Source organism: Stegostoma tigrinum, chromosome 34, assembly GCF_030684315.1.
Source record: "Stegostoma tigrinum isolate sSteTig4 chromosome 34, sSteTig4.hap1, whole genome shotgun sequence".
Classification (NCBI taxonomy): Eukaryota; Metazoa; Chordata; class Chondrichthyes; order Orectolobiformes; family Stegostomatidae; genus Stegostoma; species Stegostoma tigrinum.
Window position 1 is genome coordinate 18,108,814 of NC_081387.1, and position 19,530 is coordinate 18,128,343.

Here is a 19,530-nt window from a genome sequence, read left to right on the forward strand (position 1 = left end):
GCACGAAAGCTGACGTTTCGGGCCTAGGCCCTTCATCAGAGAGGGTCTAGGCCTGAAACGTCAGCTTTCGTGCTCCTGAGATGCTGCTTGGCCTGTTGTGTTCATCCAGCTCCACACTCTGTTATCTTTGATTCTCCAGCATCTGCAGTTCCCTTTATCTCCGATTATGTCCATGTGTATAGTTGCCTTCCTCAATGAGAAAAAGTCTGTTGCAGGGAGCAGTGCTTGCTTTGTGGCGGCACCCATGACGACGGCCTGTTCAATCAGCGTTCTTCTGCCTGATCCGATTTTTCAATCGACCAACTAAGATTGACAGCTGAATGTCCCTATCGCATCCCCTATAGTCCCACTGTGATCCAAGCAGCACCGTTTTCTCATCTGTGTATAAATTTGCGATCCCAGTTTTGTCTTCTTGCATCCTAGTCCCGATGGGAGAAATGTGAAAGGCTTCAACTCTCTTTATCAATGCTTATCTTTTCAGTTTATTAATCCACTTAACAAAACTAAATAATTGGATAACTGGGTGTACTGTTAATCAGGATAGCCAGTATGCAGACAAAAAAAATCAAATAGTCAAGGTTACCCGATTTAAATATCAGTCAATAATTTGGAATTACTTTCAGATTTGAATAGGTATGGTAAGTGAACGCCTCCTGGGTTATAAAATGTGAGGCTGGATGAACACAGCAGGCTAAGCAGCATCTCAGGAGCACAATGCTGCTTGGCCTGCTGTGTTCATCCAGCCTCACATTTTATTATCTTGGAATCTCCAGCATCTGCAGTTCCCATTATCTCTGCTTCCTGGGTTATATCACTTTTTACCAGTCTCAGGATCAGGAATGGAGAATGCGTGATCTTCAAATTAGAGCGAAGCCATATAAGGAGAGAATTGGGACACACAGTCATGCAGAGCACTGAAATGTGGGAACACTGTCTGGAAGGCTGGGGACAATTGTGATAGACTTGTGTTAAAAATTCTGTTAAAGAGATATTGTGTTCAGATTTGAGATACCGAACCAGCTGTGACTTAACTGAATTGCAGATGCTCTTGGGGCTTGAAGTATACCTCCTGTGCTGTGAAATATTTAAAATGAAGGTTGAGGTAATCTGATGGGTTGTGTAGCTCAATATTCCCCCTGTATACTGGAAATGCATTGAAATTGCACACGCCCCTCTCCCCACCCTGCCATTCCAGCCAGTGCTGCAACCCTTTATGATTAAGCGTCACTAAGAAGTCAATAAAGTGTTAAATACAGCTACACACAGTTAATTGCAGCTGGTTCACTACCTTTGATCAATGAGGCTAAAGTCCCTTTTCTTATCCAGAATTTTCCTCTGCCTTCTTCCATTTTGTGTCTGAAGGCTTGTTCAGTAGTTTATCCAGGGTTAAATATCCTATATCTCTATTGTGGGTATTGTAGCTATATCCCTGTCCTCACAGCTGATAGACCAGTCAATAAGACGGACCTCATCCTGTAACCTCCCAGTCCCCTTCATCTCTCAGAGACACCCTCCATCACCCTGGTTGTCGAACTACAGTTCATGCCACGATTTTGGCTCAGGGCAGCATGAAAATCATAGAATCCTTACACGGTGGAAGCAGGTCATTCAGCCTATTGAGTTCACACTAGCCCTTTCAAGAGCATTTCCCCCAGAGCCACCGTATCCCCATAACCCCACACTTACCATGGCTACTCCCCCCCCTGCCCCCACACCTAGCCAGCACATCCCTGGACACTGTGGGTAATTTGCCATCGCCAAACCACCAAACCTGCACATCTTTGGACTGTGAATGGAAACCAGATGCAGACATTGGAAGAATATGCAAACTCCACATAGGCAATCACCCAAGCTGGGAATTGAACCTCAATCCATAGTGCTGTGAGGCAGCAATGGTAAACACTGAGCCACTGTGCCAACCCCTGTGAGAAAGCATTTTACCAAGTCTACCTCAGCCTGGACAGGAATTGAACCACACACTGAATGCAGTCTAGCTGCCCAGCTATATGAAACATCCAAATCTCCTTCAACAGATTAAAAATCCTCTTTGGAAGCTTCCTCTTCTATCAGCCAAATTGTCATTGGGATGTATCATTTTATTATTCATCGGGCCTCACTCTCACTTCTGAGTCAGAAGTTCAACTTCCATCTCTAAGACTTGTGTACAAAATGCAGACTGATGTGGCAGTGCGTTACAGAGAGAGCGCTGAACTGTTGTTGGTGCCCTCTTTTGAATGAAGTGCTGTCTGCTGTCTCCAATGCAGTTAATGGGCCCTAAGGTTGTATTTCAAGAAGAATAGATGAGCTGCTCAGAATGTCCTGGCCGATATTTATTCCTCGACCAACATTACCAAAGAAAAAAAATCTAGTCATCATCTTATTGCTGCTTGTGGGAGCAAATTAGTTGTTGATACCTTTAGTATATTAGGTATTACATTTCAAAGGCACTTCTGTAGCGGTAGAATATTTTAAAGCCATCTAGGATTGTGGAGAGAGAGAGAGATAATGGGAACTGCAGATGCTGGAGAATCTGAGATAACAAAGTGTGGGGCTGGAGGGACGCAGCAGGCCAAGCAGCATCTTAGGAGCACAAAAGCTGACGTTTCGGGCCTAGACCCTTCATCAGAAAAGGGGGATGGGGAGAGGGTTCTGAAATAAATAGGGAGAGAGGGGGAGGCGGACTGAAGATGGATAGAGGAGACGTTAGGTGGAGAGGAGAGAATACGTGGGGAGGTAGGAAGGGGATAGGTCAGTCTGGGGAGGATGGACAGGTCAAGGCATTGGGATGAGGTTAGTAGGTTGAAAAGGAGGTGCGGCTTGAGGGGAAGGAGGGGATAGGTGAGAGGAAGAACAGGTTAGGCAGGTGGGGATGAGCTGGGCTGGTTTTGGGATGCAGTGGGGGGAGGGGAGATTTTGAAGCTTGTGAAGTCCACATTGATACCATTGGGCTGCAGGGTTCCCAAGCGGAATATGAGTTGCTGTTCTTGCAATCTTCGGGAGGCATCATTGTGGCACTGCAGGAGGCCCAATTTTTTATTCAAGTGTGACTGTTCTTTGGAACTAGAAAAGCAATGGAACTTTGACTTGTGGCAAGTGTGACTTTTCGTGATAGAAAAGTCCACTGAGATAGCAGTGGGAGGTTTCATTTGAATGCAATTAGACCTTCAGTATCATCTGAATATTATCAGTCATCATATTGCAGTTGCCACATCGTGCAAAGTTCATTTAGCTTCATCGACAAACAAACAAAGTTGCCTGCACTAAACATGATTTTCTTCTGAAGAATCTTAAAATATTTTGGTGACAACATTCAGAGTGATGAGATTACCATCAATCCTGTAGATTATTGCAACTTCAAGAGCCTATACAGAGAGGAATCAAAAGGCCCCAATAAGATGCTGATTTTTATATGTCAAAGCTGGCTAGAGTCATGGTTCAGCTATACTGAACTTTGGACTAATCCCACTTGGAATGTTGTGTGGACCACTGTGTTGGGAGACACGTTTGCCTCAGATGGACCATGGCTGCAGGGAATTCTTCTAGGGGAAGGTGAATAGCCACAGTGGAGGTCCATGTTAGCACAATGTAGGGTTGTGGTCCTGCAGACATTATTTAGGGAGCTGGAACGAAAGTGAGCAAACTGTCACCTTAAATGTAATAATCTCCAGATTACTCCCAGTGCCCCTTGCAAGGGAATACAGAAATAGAATGCTTGGCTGGTACAGAAGGGAGGGATTTGGCTTCCTGGGAAACTGGGGCTGGCAGCCGAGTAGCTTGCAGCTGAACTGAGACTGGGACTGAGTCCCTTGTGGGTGACTTCACTAGTACTGTCAGAGGGTTTTAAGTTAATTTTACAAGTGGGTGGGAACCAAGAGAGAATGTAAGAGAAAATCCCAGGGTTCATAGGATTCTTGGTGAGACAGATGGCGCTAGCATAGAACATAGAAAGTTAATAAGCGAAATCGGAATAAGGCAGTACATAATGCAAACTAAATTGGATTTACTGTACTCTTGTATGCACAAAGTGTAGGAGAAACAATTGGGGAGTTATAGGTGGATGTTGGCTTCTGGAATTATGATGTTGTGGTGGTGAAGGAGACGACTGAAAGGAAGGGAAAGGCTGAGCGTTAAATACTCCTGGGTACAAGATGGTCAAAAACAACAGAAAAGAAAGGAAAAGATGACGGGTAGCAGCATTGGTTAACGAGCGCATTGTAGTGCTGGAGGAAGAGGGTGTCACAGATGGTTCAAATACAGAATCAATTTTGGTTAGGTCAAAGAAACAAATAAGGTAAAGTTGCATTGCTTGGTATCGCCTATATCACTAACTAGCAAGAGGGACATAGTGGAACAGAGGTGCAGGGAAATTACAGAGATATGCCATTGTTATGTAATTGAGGGCTTTAATTATTTAAATGCAGAATGCGATACTGAATTATGCAATCTGTATGGACTAGAATGAGGTCATTTGGCCCACTGAATCCTCATTGACCCTCTGAAGAGTATCCCACCCATCTCCAGGCCCAAATCTTATCCCCACAGCTCCACATTTCCCCTAGCGAATTCACCTAACCTGCACATCCCTAGACACCGTGGGGCAATTTAGCATTACCACTCCACCTAATCTGTATATCTTTGTACAGGAGCAGGAAACCAGAGCACCCAGCAGAAACTACACAGACGCTGGGAGAACATGCAAACTCTGCCACAGTTATCCAAGGGTGGAACTGTTCTGATAGTGCTGTGAGGTAGCACTGCTAACCGTTGAGCCATTGCGTCGCACATACTGACTGTATGCGGGGACTTGAGAGTTCCTAGATAATTCTCAGGAGAAGTTCTTACAGCAGTATGCATTCTGTCCAAGAAGGAAAGATGCCATGGTTCTTGGAAATGAGGTGGGCCAAGTGAATATTGAGGAGGTAGTAGGAACTGCCGATGCTGGAGAATCTGAGATAACATGGTGTGAAGCTGGATGAGCACAGCAGGCCAAGCAGCATCAGCGGAGAAGGAAAGCTTGACATTTTGGGTCATATTTGCTGTTTTGCCAAAAAATAGATATATGGGTAAGTTGTGCTGAGGGTATAAGGAGACTGCAAAGAGATGTGGATAAGATGTAGAAATAGAAAATAGGCTTTGACAGACAGAATATGTGAAATTGTCAATGTTGGCAGGAAGAATGAAAAATACTATCTTTTCTAAATGAGGAGTTGTTAGAGCTCTGAGATGCAGAGGAATCTGGTTGTCCGAGCGTTCAAATTGCCAAATGGGAGTTTTCAAGTTTAGCAAGGAACCAGGAAGACAAGTTGAATGTAGAAGCTTTAACCTTTGTGATGAGTTTGAGATCAATGGGACTAGATTGCCGGTTCAGTTATCCATTGTGGCATTTACACCCTAGATTTTTTATCAGAACAATAACCACCCCTTTTTATAGTTCGTTAATGCCGACATATGTATTGACAACCAAGTGACTCAGTCATCTATCCCGTTAACATGCCTTGCCTAAACTTTCAATGACATGACTGAACCTTGCTGATGACATGATGCATTCAATGACCTGTTGGAAAGTTGCTTCTTTCATGTCAGAGCCACTTCGGATTCATGAACAAAGTAAACAATATCCGTACAAATTATGGGAAAAATGAACACTTCTTTCTGCTAACATGACTTCAAAGGCCCAGAAAGTCATCTGTAAATTGAATGAACATTTGCTCAGCAGAAGGGAAGGGTGAAAAATCAAAAATGCTTCAATTCACTTATTGAGTTGTTTTGACAATGATTAAAATCAATTCAGTAGTCAGGTTTAAAATATACAAAAGCTGACTAAAGAAGGGAAGAAGTTCAACTAATTTTAAACTTTGAGCAGATGATTCAGTACGCTATCACTATGTTATTGCATTCAGATTAGTCAAATGTAGCAAAAATAAAAATTCACTGGAATCTGAAACAATGACATAAAATATCATAAATACACGTCAGGCCAGGAAGCCTCTGCATGTCATGGCGGTGGAGGATAGAGAGAGAGAGAGAGAGAGAGAGAGAGCTGGAGAGATAGAGACAGAGATGGTGAGTGTGAGGGGCTTGAAATGGCACAACAGAGACAGCAGTGCAGAGAACGTGAAAAAAAAGAAAACTAAGGTAGAGAGGGACAAAGGTGCGGGTGACGTCATTGAGAGGAAACAGAGAGTTAAAGAGAAACAGAGGGACAGATAGAAGGGGGAAGAGGATGAGAAAGAGTGGGTCAAATAGACAGAAGAAAGAAAACTTCAAAAGGTCTTCCATTGTTCCACATGGATTAGACAGAGGGGTGGCACCATGGCTCAATGGTTAGCACTGCAGCCTCACAGCACCAGGGACCCGGGTTCGATTCCACACTCAGGCAAGTGTCTGTGCGGAGTTTGCACATTCTCCCCGTGTCTGCGTGGGTTTCCTCCGGGTGCTCCGGTTTCCTCCCACAGTCTAAAGACGTGCAGGCTAGGTGGTTTGCCCATAGTGTTCAGGTGTGTGTGGGTTATAGGCGGATGGGTCTGGGTGGGATGCTTCAAAAGGCACTGTGGACTTGTTGGGCCGAAGGGCCTGTTTCCACACTGTAGGGAATCCAATCTAATCTAAACGAGTTGCTGCAGGCTCGTCCATGTATCACAGTCGCTGCTGGCAAAGGAGCTGATGATTGGACAGCTGTTGTGACAAGGGCCTTGACAGATAAGACATTGACAAACAAGGTACCCCATCAAAGCCACTCTTCACAGATTGACGAGGCGAGAGCTTCGACTGATTCAATTGTAAGTTGATATTTCATATTTTGGTTTTGTGTGATGAGATCTGATTTCTTTGCAATGATGAGTCGTTTCTTGTTCAGTACCGAAACCGGATTGGTCATTTTTGTTCACCTGAGTTTATCCGAAAAGTAAATTGGGCACATTTTAGTAACTTATTTCAACCTTTCACAAATCAGTTCGCTTTCCCTTTGGGCCAGAAGGCTACCTCAGTTGAGTTCCATTCTGTCAAACGTAACTCAATTACAACTTTCGGTAGGTCTGGAGTCCAAATGTTTTTGTCTAATCAACACACAATTTTGGCTTCACCAATGCATCCTCTGAAAGGGAATCTTCCTGAAGTCCTTATTACAATCCCTGGTGACAATCTAATACTTATAAACCCTAGTCTCAACTCATCTATCCATGACAATCCTTATCTCAATCTAGAACTTCCAGCCGTTCAAACATCTTCAAGTTCAACATTGATGAAGTCACAAAAGATGGTTGGGTTTGGGCCTGGAATGCAGTCCTGGGGAACTCCTGCAGAAATGTCCTGGAGCTGAAATGACCAACCACCAATAACCAACAACCATCTTCATAATTGCTAGGAAGGACCACAACCAGCAGTGTGGTTTCCCCTCCAAGTCCTATTGAGTCAAGTTTGGCCCAGGCTCCTTGATATCACAGTTAGACAACATAGTCTTGATGCCAAGAATAGTCACACTCAACTCACCTGTTCATGTGCCTGAGTTGTTTATTTATTTAAACATTTTACAAGGTTTATTTGCACCATCTTAGGTACAAAATACCTAGGTGCAAATCTTAGATACAAAAAAATAGAGGAATTGAAGAAAAAAAGTTACATTACATTACAGATATACGCAGTTTAAGTTAGGAAAATAAGGAATAAAGCTAAGAAGATAGTCATTACAGTCTTTCTATAAGGGCTCCCACAAGTTCTGAGCAGGCTGCATAGGTTCCTAACCAGTGGCCATCTTTGCTTCAGGCTGAAGCTTAACTTCAGGTCTGGGAAAGACTCCGGAAACATGTGTTCGGGATACAGTTAGTTGTCACATGAAGAAGGGTGGATTGATTCGCATGGATTTCCAAAGGGGAAAGAGCGTTTGGCTAATTTGCTGGAGATTTCTGAAGAGGGAACGGAACGGGTCATTGAGGGTAACAGTGTTGATGTGGTATTCATGCATTTCCAGAAGGGGTTTAATGCAGTGCCACACAACACTGTGAGAAAAGTTATTGCTCAAGGAATTAAAGGTAGTAATATAGCTATAAAATTGGCTGAGGGTTGGACATGGAGAATAATGCATGGGATGGAGGAAATTTAGTAGTCGAGTTTCCTCGGAGTCAGTATTGGGACCCTTGCTATTCCTAATTTATATTAGTTAGCTGGATCTTAGTATGCATGGGACAATTTCAAAATCTGTGGGTGATACAAAGCTTGGAAGTCTTGTATACTTTGAGGATGATAGTGTTAACTGCAAAAGGATACTGACACATTCACAGAATGGGTGGATAGGAGACAGATGAAGTTCAATGCAGAGAAGTGTGAGTTATCCATTTTGGTAAGAAGAATATTGAAAGAAAGACATAAAATAGGGGGTATGATTCTAATGGGGATGCAAGAGCAAGAGACCTGGGTATATTCATGCACAGATTATTGATGGTGGCAGAACAGGTGGAGAGAGCAGTTAATGTAGCATGCAGTCTTTGGCTAATCCTTGTTATCTACCCCTCATTGTGTTGGGCAATTGAGGAAGCATTGTTATGAGGAAGTGGGAGGGGGAATTCCCAAAGAAACTGCCAGTAAAATCAGGAAGAAGCTCCCACATCATCTGGTGCCAAATTGTAAACCAGAGTGACATCCTGAATCTGACAACCTGGACTGGTTTTGCTAGACTTGTTGCCAAGGGGTGGGACATGGCTGACAGTGGAAGGTCCATTTAGTAAATCACAGTTGCTTTGACCCACTCACGAGCATTCATGAAGTGGCGCGCATTTAAAGGAAGTACAAGCTGGAGGCTACAATTTCAATCGGGTGATATGTGTTCACATCACAGAAGGGCAAGTTATAAAAGTGATCAATGGCTCCTGAGCTTTGTAACTAGAATGCAAAATCAAGGAAGTTATGCTGAAAATATTCTCAAAGCTGACTCAGCCTCTACTTCCTTGCTATTTCTTCACAGGATGAGGGCATCACATGCTCAACCAGCATTCATTCTCCATCCCTAATTGTCCAGTGAACAATTATCATATGATTGACATTAAACTTACCTGCAGCAAGCACCCAGATCATGTTTTCAATTTTTTTCACTTTTTGGTCAAAGCCAAGTTTTGTCAGCTGTTAGCACCAGTGTGATTTTTTTAAAAAAATTATTCCATATGGGAAATGTATCAGAATTAGCCCGAGAATTCTTGGTTTGGGTGTGGAACGGTACACAAGGAAATTAGGCACCTTCTGCATTTTTCGCTGACCCTTTTTAGTTTATACATACCTTTCCGTTACAATAGGAATTCATCAACTCAAGCATTTGTTTTTTCATTTGCATGTTTGTACAGTCAAATGATCCAAGTTGATGCTGGTCACTGACTTTGAGCAAGTTTTTAAGATTTAGACTTTATTGTCATGTACACTCAAGTACAAAGTACAGGAGTACAGTGAAAAGTACCTAGTTACAAAACTTAAGAAGAATGTAGAACGAAATAAGGAACATAGTTAAGTGTTACAGTCACTCCCAGTAAATAAAAAAAAGGAATAAAGCTAAAAGTTCAAATGCTGCAGTCTTTCTTAAATGCTTAGCCATGCTGGGACCTCATGTCCTACAAGGGCTTGATCTCCTTTGCTTTGGAATACTTTCTGGCTTATTCTCCCCTGCTCTCATCATCGCAGCAGATGTCAGGGAGAACCTCCATCACTGCATTAGGTTTGCTCCTGGGATCTCACACTGCCAAAGTCCTGATCCAGGCACCGTCCACGTCGATAAAGAAGTGGATACTAATTTAACCTAAGGGACAGTGCAGGTATTTAGGGGATTTCCAGCCTTCCTGGCTGCCAAATCACTTGAAATTTATTCTTCTTTGAATGAAACGACAGTGAGCAAAATGACTCCTGATGTAAAACAGCACTCTAACTGTTTGAGGTACTGAGCTGCTGAGGTGGTTACGTTCAAATTAGTGCTCAACGGTGGCACGTGATTAAATTTCAGAGCTATGGAGCCCACCTTGAATGTGTTCCTGACTTGTTTCAATGCAAGGTATGTGGGTCTTAGGGAAGATTAACCTGCACTCACCAGGCCATTTGAATGTGCTGTTGAGGTTGTGCGTCTCAGTTCTAAGGGACCTTGACCTATCTGGTGTGGTCCAATGCTCCACAGGGTCAGGAAACCCAGCAGTTGAAGGAGAGACAGAGAAGCCAGATTGATCATTTATTGCCTGTCCCTTGTTGCCCTTGACAACATGGGGTTAAGCTGCTCCTTGAATTGCTGCAGACCATGAACAGTGGGTTGACCCATGATGCCCTTAGGGAGGGAATTCCAGGATTTTGACCCGGCGACTGTGAAGGAACGGCGAAACATTTCTAAGTCAGGATGGTGAGTGTCTTGGAGAGGAACTTGAAGGTGGTGGAGTTCCCATGTGTCTGCTGCCCTTGTCGTTCTAGGTGGAAGTGGTCATGCGCTTGAAAGGATCTTTGGTGAATTTCTCTGGTGCATCTTGTAGATAGTAAAAGCTGCTACTACTGAGTGTTGGGGATGGAGGGAGGGGATGTTTGTGAATGTGGTGCCAATCAAGCGGGCTGCTTTCTCCTGGTTGGGGTCAAGCTTCTTGAGTGTTGTTGGAGCTGCACCCATCCAGGTAAGTAGGGAGTATTCCATCCCACCTCTGTCTTGTGCCTTGTAGATGGTGGACAGTCTTTGAGGAGTCAGGTGAGATACCAGCTGCAGTATCCTTGGCCTCTGACCGATTCTTGCGGCTACTGTGTTTATATGGCCATTCCAGCAATGCTTTTGGAACACAGGTATTAAGAGTTGGAGGCCTCAACACCAATTCCTTCCATCTCCATATTTATGAGCTATTAAGTATCCTGATTCATTCCTGGCCAGGACACAGACTCACATGCTAGTGTGTTCCATACTCCACATCCCTGGTGCAACAGCAATATAATATTCTTTGAGTATCGGTACTTGTTTGCCTTTGAAAGTGACTTGACATGAAACACTAAATCAGTCTCTAGGGCTAAAATGAATTAATCTTCTCAGGTACCTCTTTAATACTGTCCAGCCATCCCTAGATAATGATCCTTTGTAACTCTTGTAGTTACTCGTCTTAGGCAGTTGCCAATTAGCTTTGGCCAAAGTGAAACAGATCAATCTTCAGACTGTCTTCCAAGTTCTTACAGGGAAGGAAATCTGACATCTTTATCTGGTCTGGCCTACATATAACTCCAGACCCATGGACATGGAGTAGATTCTTCACTGTCCTCTTGGGCAAATAGGGATAGGCAATAAATGCTGAAAAAGCTCAGCAGGTCTGGCAGCATCTGGGAAGAAAAGAAAAATCAGAATTACCGCTTCAGGTCAGTTCTGAGGAAGGGTCACCGGACACAAAACGTTAACTCTGATTTTTTTCTTCACAGATGCTGCCAGACCCGCTGAGCTTTTCCAGCAACTTCTGTTTTTATTCTCGATTTACAGCATCCACAGTTCTTTCGGTTTTTATTTAAATGCTCGTCTAGCCTGTGATGCCCACATCTCATGAGAGAATAAAACAGTTTTAATAACTGATTCAATTTTATCACACTTTATGAGCCTAATGTGGTTTGTATCTGATGAACGGCGCCCAAACTGACAGCTGTGTTTACTGTTACTCTAGTTGTCTGGGACCACTGATATATAACACGGAGAAGATTTTGGAAGGTCAAGATTGTTTTTTTTCAACACTGTGCTGTAATTCTGTCAATGCATGGATCCAGATTCAACGTATCATTCTCCACCACTTCCGCCACCTGCAATCTGACCCCACAACCAAATATATATTTCCCTCCCCAGCCCTGCCTGCCTTCCGCAGGGACTGCTGTCTCCGCGACTCCCTCGTCCACTCCACACTCCCCACTCGTCTGACCATCCCCGGCGCCTTTCCCTGCAACCGCAGGAAGTACTACACCTGCCCGTACACCTCCCCCCCCCCCCCGACTTCACGTCCATCCAAGGACCCAAGAAGATCTTCCACATCAGGCAGATGTTCACCTGCGGATCCGCTAATGTGGGATACTGCATCCGCTGCAGCCTCCTCTACTTCCGTGAGACCAAGCCGAGGCTCAGAGACCGCTTTGTAGAGCACCTGCGTTCTGTTAGCGACAAACAACCACACTTCCCGGTTGCGAACCACTTCAATTCCCCCTCCCACTCCCACTGCGTGGGTGATATGTCCATCCTGGGCCTCCTCCAGTGTCACAAATGTCGCCTCTTGGGAACGAGAGGAGCAGCACCTCGTATTTCCGCCTCGGGAACCTACAACCCAATGGTCTCAATGCGGACTTGACCAGTTTCAAACTCTTCCCATTCTCAGTCTCATCCCATGGTCAACCCTCCCTCTCATCCCCGCCTCCTTGACTCCCCACTCATTGACCAATCCCCACCACTGCCTACCTGCACTCACCTATTACCATCCCACCTACCTACCCCAGCCCCACCCTACTCCCTATTTATTTGAGCCCCCTTCCCTCCTTCTGTTTCTGAAAAAAAAAGCTCTAGACCCGAGACACCAGCTTCCTTGCTCCTCTGCTGCTGCCTGGCCTGCTGTGTTCCTCCAGCTCCACACTGTGTTATCTCCGACTGTAGCATCGGCAGTTCCTGCTATCTCTTTAGATTTATGACGTGCTTGCTAATCAGATGAGTACAGCAAGGCACCTTGCCGGAGGCAATCCCACTGAACAATCCGGAAGAAAGACTTAAATCGCCTCCCGAGCTGCGGACGATCCGGGGAAGGAAAATGGCTACTAATTTAGAGATTGACTTGTGTTGTCCTGTTTGCCTGGAGGTCTACCGAGACCCGGTGCTACTCCGCTGCGGCCACAACTTCTGCAGAGTCTGCATCGAGAGATACGTAGAGGAGTCAGAGGAACCACTGACCTGCCCTTGCTGCCGAGCAGAGTTTGAGGAGGATTCGATCTACTGCAATCGGCAACTGGCCAACGTGATAGCCGGAGTGTTGGACCTCCGGGTCGGTGCCGGAGCGCCGGATGGGGACCTGCAATGTGAGAGACATAGGAAGACTCTGGAACTCTTCTGTCTGGACGACAAAATACTCGTCTGTTTGATCTGCGCACTCTCCCAAGATCACAAAGGTCACAACTGCGTCCCGAAAGATGAAGCGTATGAGGAATGCAAGGTTAATATCCTTTAACAAATCCGGATGTAACACGTTGACACACCAGCATGTTGAAGATTATCACTTCCAAGCTGGTTGGGTCGGGATTCCCGCTGTATGTGTGTGGGTAGGGTGGGCACGTCGCGAACTTCCCCTTTCCGGTTCTTAGTTTTATGAATAACTTTCAGTTCCTTGTCCAGTTGTAAATGACCTTCAGTTCTGGTCCACTGGGACCAGGGTGTCACTGGCTGGTCGAGAATTTCTTGCCGATCCCTACTTGCCCTTGAGAAGGTGGTGGTGAGTTGCCTTCTTGAACTGCTATGGTCCATGTGCTGTAGGCTGCCCCACAATGCCATTAGGGAGGGAATTCCAGGATTTGGACCCAGTGACAGTGAAGGGACAGCAATATATTTGCAAGTCACGATGGTAGGGCTGGTGTGGAGGGGAACTTGAAGAAGATGGGGAGAGATGAGCGGAGGCTGGAGTCGGTTGGGGTGGGATGGGGGGGTTGGTGTGGGGATGGGGGCAGGAGGGTGGGGCGTTGGGGTAGGGTGCTGAATGGTATGCTTTTCCCCACTCTGTTGGCTGGGTATCTTAATGCAGTGATGCTAACTGCAGGGGTTCAGTTCCCACATCAGCTGAGGTTGCGATGAAGGTCCCCACTTGTCATTTACTCCTGAGGTGTGGTGTCAGTCAGGTTAAACCATCACTAGTCATCTCTCTCTAATGAAAGGGCATTTCTCTGAGATTATCGATGGGGATTTTACTTATGAATTGATTAAAGGTTTGTCCTCTTCAGCCTAGCCCTTTCTCCCCCCACTCCCAAGTGTGAACACTTTCCCTCAGTCTGATCTGACTTGGACCCCTTGGTGTCCTTGCTTGAGGAGGGATGTAGCTGTAGCAGAGAAGGTTCACGAGATTGACTCTAGAGATAAAGTGTTTATCTTTTCAAGGGACATTGAACAGTTTGCAGCCATACTATCTAGAGTTTAGAAGGGTGAGAGGAGATCTAATTGAGGACAATAAAATGCTGAAGGAGGTTGCCAGTTAAATGGAGAGAAACTGCAGAGTGCTTTGGTACAGAGGGATCTGAGTGTTCTTGTGCATAAATCACAGAAAACTAGTATGCAGGTACAGCAGGTAATAAGGAAAACAAATAGAATGTTAACGCTTATTGCCAAAGGAATAGAGTATAAAAGTTGGGAAGAGTTGCTACGACCGTACAAAGCATTAGCAAAACCACGCCTGGAGTATTCTGTAAATCTTTGGTCCCCTTATTTGAGAGGAGATGTAGAAGTATTGGAGGTAGTTCCGAGGAGGTTCACTAGATTAATTCCTGCAATGAGAGGTTTGTCGTATGTGGAGAGCTTGAGCAGTTTAGGCCCATATTCACTGTCTTTTAAAACAGAGGGGAGATCTCAATAAGGTACAGGAGATGCTACAGGGGATTGACAAAGTAGACATAGAGAGGATGTTTGCCCACATGGGGCTATCTAGCACAAGAAGTCATGGTTTTATAGGTTTGCAGATTTAAAACAGATGAGGAGAAATTACTTCTCTCAAAGGGTTGTGAGTCTGTGCAACTCATTACCGAAGAATGTGGTGAATGCTGGGACACTGAGTACATTTCTGGAGGAGATACAGATTTTTAATTAGTAATGGGTTGAAGGGTTATAGAAAGTGGGTAGTAAAGCGGCATTGAGTGTGAGTTGAGGTCAGTCACAATACCATTAAATGATGGAGCATGCATGAGGGGCTGAATGGCCTACTCCTGCTCCTAGTTCGTATATTTGTGATTGACATGGAATGTTGGTGCAGGCTCAATGAGCAGTGCCCAATCGCCATCTTAGGAAGAAGAAATCTTTTCACAATTTGCTCTGACTTGTGCATCTTAAAGGAAATACTGAAATGTGAAATTGCATCGCTGGAAAAGGAGTTTAAAAAGTATGCAACAATGCGCATGTCACAGGGGCAAAGCATCACTCAACTATTGGTGAGTTTCTGAATAGTGCATTTAAATGTTGTGCACAAAATGTTATTTGCCACAGCACCTTGTGACACTTCTATGACAGGAAGGATAACAAAGTGGAAATTGATGCTGGGCAGAAGTTGAAATTGGGATGTTGTTATGCCCTTAGCCAAGTATTCAGTTCCAGAAAGTCAATGGATTGGAGTATTAGACTGTAGGATGGTGAAGGGGGTTAAGTGAGAGGTTGAGGGCAGTGTAAGTGAGATGAATTCAATACTGCCTGAATACTTCGCCAAACCATCTCTGGAAATAAAATTCTGTTTCCGGTGTGGGACTAAGTGATAGGGACTAATAGATTGAGACAAGTTTAGGCCAAATGAAAGGGGTTTATGTGGCCACATCTGTTCTGTTCTGTAATTGTGCATTGGTGGAGACGTAAAGTGTGATAATACCGTGTCGGTGAGGTTTTAGAGGTGTATTTTGTTCTGGTATTTTTATGAAGAAAGGTTGAAACAGAGGGGATGATCAGTCTGCTTCAAAGCCCATGAACAGTTTGAGGCCTTGGTTTTTTCCAAGATTGGAACAATAGGACAGCCTGACTGGTTGGAGTCAAGCTCCCACAGGACCACTTTTTAGTTGTAGGTTTTCAGTAGCAGTTGTTGCCAGGGTCTTGCAGTTGTACGAACACTCTCCCTGCTACCCTCTCCCTCTTCCTGCCCCTCCCAACATTTTCTCTTTATGATGTTTTCCCCCTGGACTGGAGAATTGACGACTGGACAATCTATTTTACTAAGTTTGCCTTAGCTAAAGGTATGTTTATGGGAAGTTATTCTATTGGAACAGTTAACTACTAGTAGTTAATATATCTATTACTTGAAGTATTTCAGTAGAGTTGCAGTTAAGCCAATTCTTTTACTTTTATTTTGTCTGTATTTTAACTGTAGTGTAAAAATAAAGTTTTTCCAATCAAATTACATCTGGAACACAACACTTTTCCTTTAAAAGTAAAATGTAAAGCTAGATTCTGGACTATTTTCTGACATATTTTGAGGGGGTTTGGTCTAGCCCATGACAGAAAGAGGGCTTAATTTGTTTTGCAGAGAAGGTGCAAGGTATTTAATAGGGTATTTGGAGGCAACAACAGCAGTCTTTGCATTTTCTAAGAACAATACTGTGTCTCCTCAAGCCCCCAGATGCTGTTGAAGTTTGGGTTGCAGACAAAGGCGCTGTACATTGTCCACCTCTTTCTAAGATGGAAGGGAGTTGGGAAGAAGGACTGCCAACTATTATTTCTACTTCAGTGTGTTTTGTGTTGCCAAGGATGGCAGATCAGACCAATCAATAAATATCATAGACGGACAGCAGCGATTTAGCACAGTCAGGATAGAGAAAAGACGGTGTGACTTTATACACTATCACTGCTGGCTGTGTGTGATGGATTCAGTCATTAGTTGTTGAGATGTATCCAGTAGTCACCTCAGGAGTCCAGAAGATTTGGCCTGGCATTGCTGGCAGAAAGCAAATGATTGAGACATGTTCCCTGCTGGTGCTGGATTTAAGGAGCTCTCCAAAACCTGGTGAAAGTTGGTCACTGAAAATTGGCATTTGGTGAAATGGGAATCCAAAAACATATTAGAGGCATCTAGTTGTTTGTGGTAAGGACTGTAATTCTGTGGAGAGTATAACAATTGAGAAATATAAAATATGAACATCCTTCATCTTTAAAATATGTCTCCTGCAAAAAAAGTTTAGCTAATAGTATTTTTTTGTCATTAGTTACAGTAAAAGTCTTAATGTGAAACCTTTGTGGGTCTTTCCTTCAGCTAATGATCAGAAATTCAAATTTCTTTTTTAAAAATGATCAGTCTCTATGGAGTTGCAACAGAATCCATGAAAATATTGATCAGAATGTTGTGACCAACTCTCTATAGGACATGACAGGAAACTTAAGAGAAGAAATTGCAGCGAAATTTGAAATCTTGCACAATTTTCTGAAAACGAAGGAATGTGCAATCATGCAGAACCTTGCAGAAAAAGAAGAACATATTCTGAAACAACTGGAGGAAAATGTTTTGATACTTTCAAGAGAGTGTGACAACGTGGAAGCAATAATACAAGATATCTCTGTCGTGGTACATTCAGAAGACAGCAACCAGTTATTGAAGGTGTGTTAGTCTTCGGAGTCTGCAACAGAAATGATTTGACTTTACATTCTGCGATTATCTTCTAAAAATTGTGCAGTAGCTCTCAAAAAGATTATCCTGTAAAATAACAATCTGTTTTCTCTCATTCTCAGAAATTTTCCAACCTTAAGAAAAGGTATGTATACTGTATGCATTTGTGTTGAACACATTGTGTCTAAGCTGCTTTAAGTTACATTTCTAGCTACCTTCTGCCATAATGGCCCATGTCGGACCATGCAAATGACATAATTAACTAAATGGGCCAATCATGCTTGTTGTCCACTTTCTAATTGATGTTGCGGTGGAAAATTGTGAAAACATTCAGCGAGAGTATGATTCATTTTCTTTAACTCATGTTTAAGTGAAATTGGACCCTATGTCCTGATTGAGGCTAAACCAGAGATTCACACGGATTCATTCATAACATCCTGGCTTTTATACTTCAAGCAGTATTAAGAGCTTTATTGCAGCATTTCACAACCTGCCCTGATACCTTTAATCATTTTTGTACTTTTAACCTGGCCACCTCCTTTTAAATTGTACTCTGTAGTTTAGATTGCCTCACCTCATTTTTCTAACCAAAAGGAGTCACCTCTGCATTAAACTTCACCCTCTCTTGTTTGCCCATTCCACCGACCTACCTGTGTCTGTCTTCCTCAATTCGATCACTGCCCTTCATCTCTGTTCACAATGACTGATCTTGCACAGCAATTCCAGTTTCAACTGATCCCTGTTAGCCCCTGGATTGGTTTTGTAGCTGCCTGAGGTGTGATGACCTTCAGGCCAACTAGCCAGTATTTGGAGAGGGGGGCCTTGGTGACTTTTACTCAACTGTTTGGCACTAGGGATTTGAAGGATGTGTAGCATTCCCTGGCTTTTGGATGGGGAGTATTCAAAGATTCTCAACTTTCTGATCCCCATACACTGAGGCCCCTAGTTCTAGACTGTCCAAGCAGCAGGGGCAACCTCTTAGCATCTGGCTTATCAAGTGTTTGCTTGCTGTGCTCTGTTTTGTACACATGTCTGAATGTGCTCCTTGTATTCATTAACCATTCAATGATATGACATTTTAGAACTGCATGATATTAAATATATACAATAACATAATATCACCTTGAATCCAGTAATAGGCACTAGTACACCTCACTGCTTTGCTGGAGTGTATTGATGAAGAGTATCTGTATTTTTCGCTGTTCGAAATCATCATCTTCAAGAGTTCAGTCAGAGACCGTGTTAAAATGCTTGGATTTCCATTCTATTTTTTTCTAAAGAAACAGCGTTTTAATTATTATTTTAACCTATTTAATTGGTGGGTTTTCAAAATTATTTGCCCTTTGAATTCATTTGTTTTGAATGATCAGGGTTTGTCAAGGTCTGGCAGCATTGGCTGGTTTTCTGTGACCAGGTGTACTTTAATGTAACTTGCAGTTAATTCTCATTTTCTGCCTGTGACAGGGAATGTAAGATCCTTTGTTTAGTAATATTTTGCCTCCTCTTGCCATCCCTATTGATACCAAGGAGGAGAGGGGGATCCCCATCCTTCCCTGGTGTGTTGCCTTTCGGGAGAGGGTACACAGTTGTGACACTTACACCTGTGGGCTTCAAAGTCCGTGGCAGAGAAAATTGGCTGAGGTGCTGGAGGCTCACTGATGATGTTACCTAGAATGGTGACGAAACGTCTGAAAACTAACCTTCCAGCTCAGCGAGCAAACTCACATCCAGAACCTCAACCTGAGCTACAAATCTTCTCAAAACCCGCTGGCTGAGGTGCAAAATCTTCCATTTTCCACTAGCATCCAAAGTTAGTTTTATCCCTTGGACTGCTCATTTGCCAGATGCCTCCCCGATTTTGTTCTCTCTCCAACTCTCCTGCTCCTGTGTTTTTGAAAGGATTGGCAACTCAATTGCTTGCTCCGCACCTACTGCAAAACTTGGAGCATTATGAAACGGGATGGCGAATTTCTCCTCTCCATTCATTCCATTCTCTGAATTTCCATTTCATGTTAATTTTTTGCAGGGAGCCAGAATCGCTGGTCTGATTATTTAGCATTGGGTGTCCTTTTTAACAGATCACAATGGATGTATTAAATTAGACAGCAAGAGACTTATAATGCTTTTATTGTAAAACTGTAGTTTAGCACAAACACAATTTTTCATCTTTCCCTTCTGGATCTTTGCTCTGTCCAAAAGCCAACCTCTGTACCCTTGTAAAGAACCAAGCTCTTTTGTTTTAAATTTTGTG

General features: G+C 43.7%; 1 protein-coding gene across 1 annotated transcript in view; it reads left to right on the forward strand.

Moving 5' to 3' along the window:
* The first annotated feature begins 12,045 nt into the window (after nucleotides 1-12,045).
* LOC125446660 (uncharacterized) overlaps nucleotides 12,046-19,530 on the forward strand; it is a 47,741-nt gene continuing 40,256 nt past the window's right edge. The window contains exons 1-4 of the mRNA XM_048520400.2: nucleotides 12,046-13,157; nucleotides 15,034-15,129; nucleotides 17,037-17,270; nucleotides 17,402-17,424. Of these exons, the coding sequence (XP_048376357.2) occupies nucleotides 12,759-13,157; nucleotides 15,034-15,129; nucleotides 17,037-17,270; nucleotides 17,402-17,424 (752 nt within the window). The 5' untranslated portion in view covers nucleotides 12,046-12,758. The remainder of the gene's footprint in view (nucleotides 13,158-15,033; nucleotides 15,130-17,036; nucleotides 17,271-17,401; nucleotides 17,425-19,530) is intronic.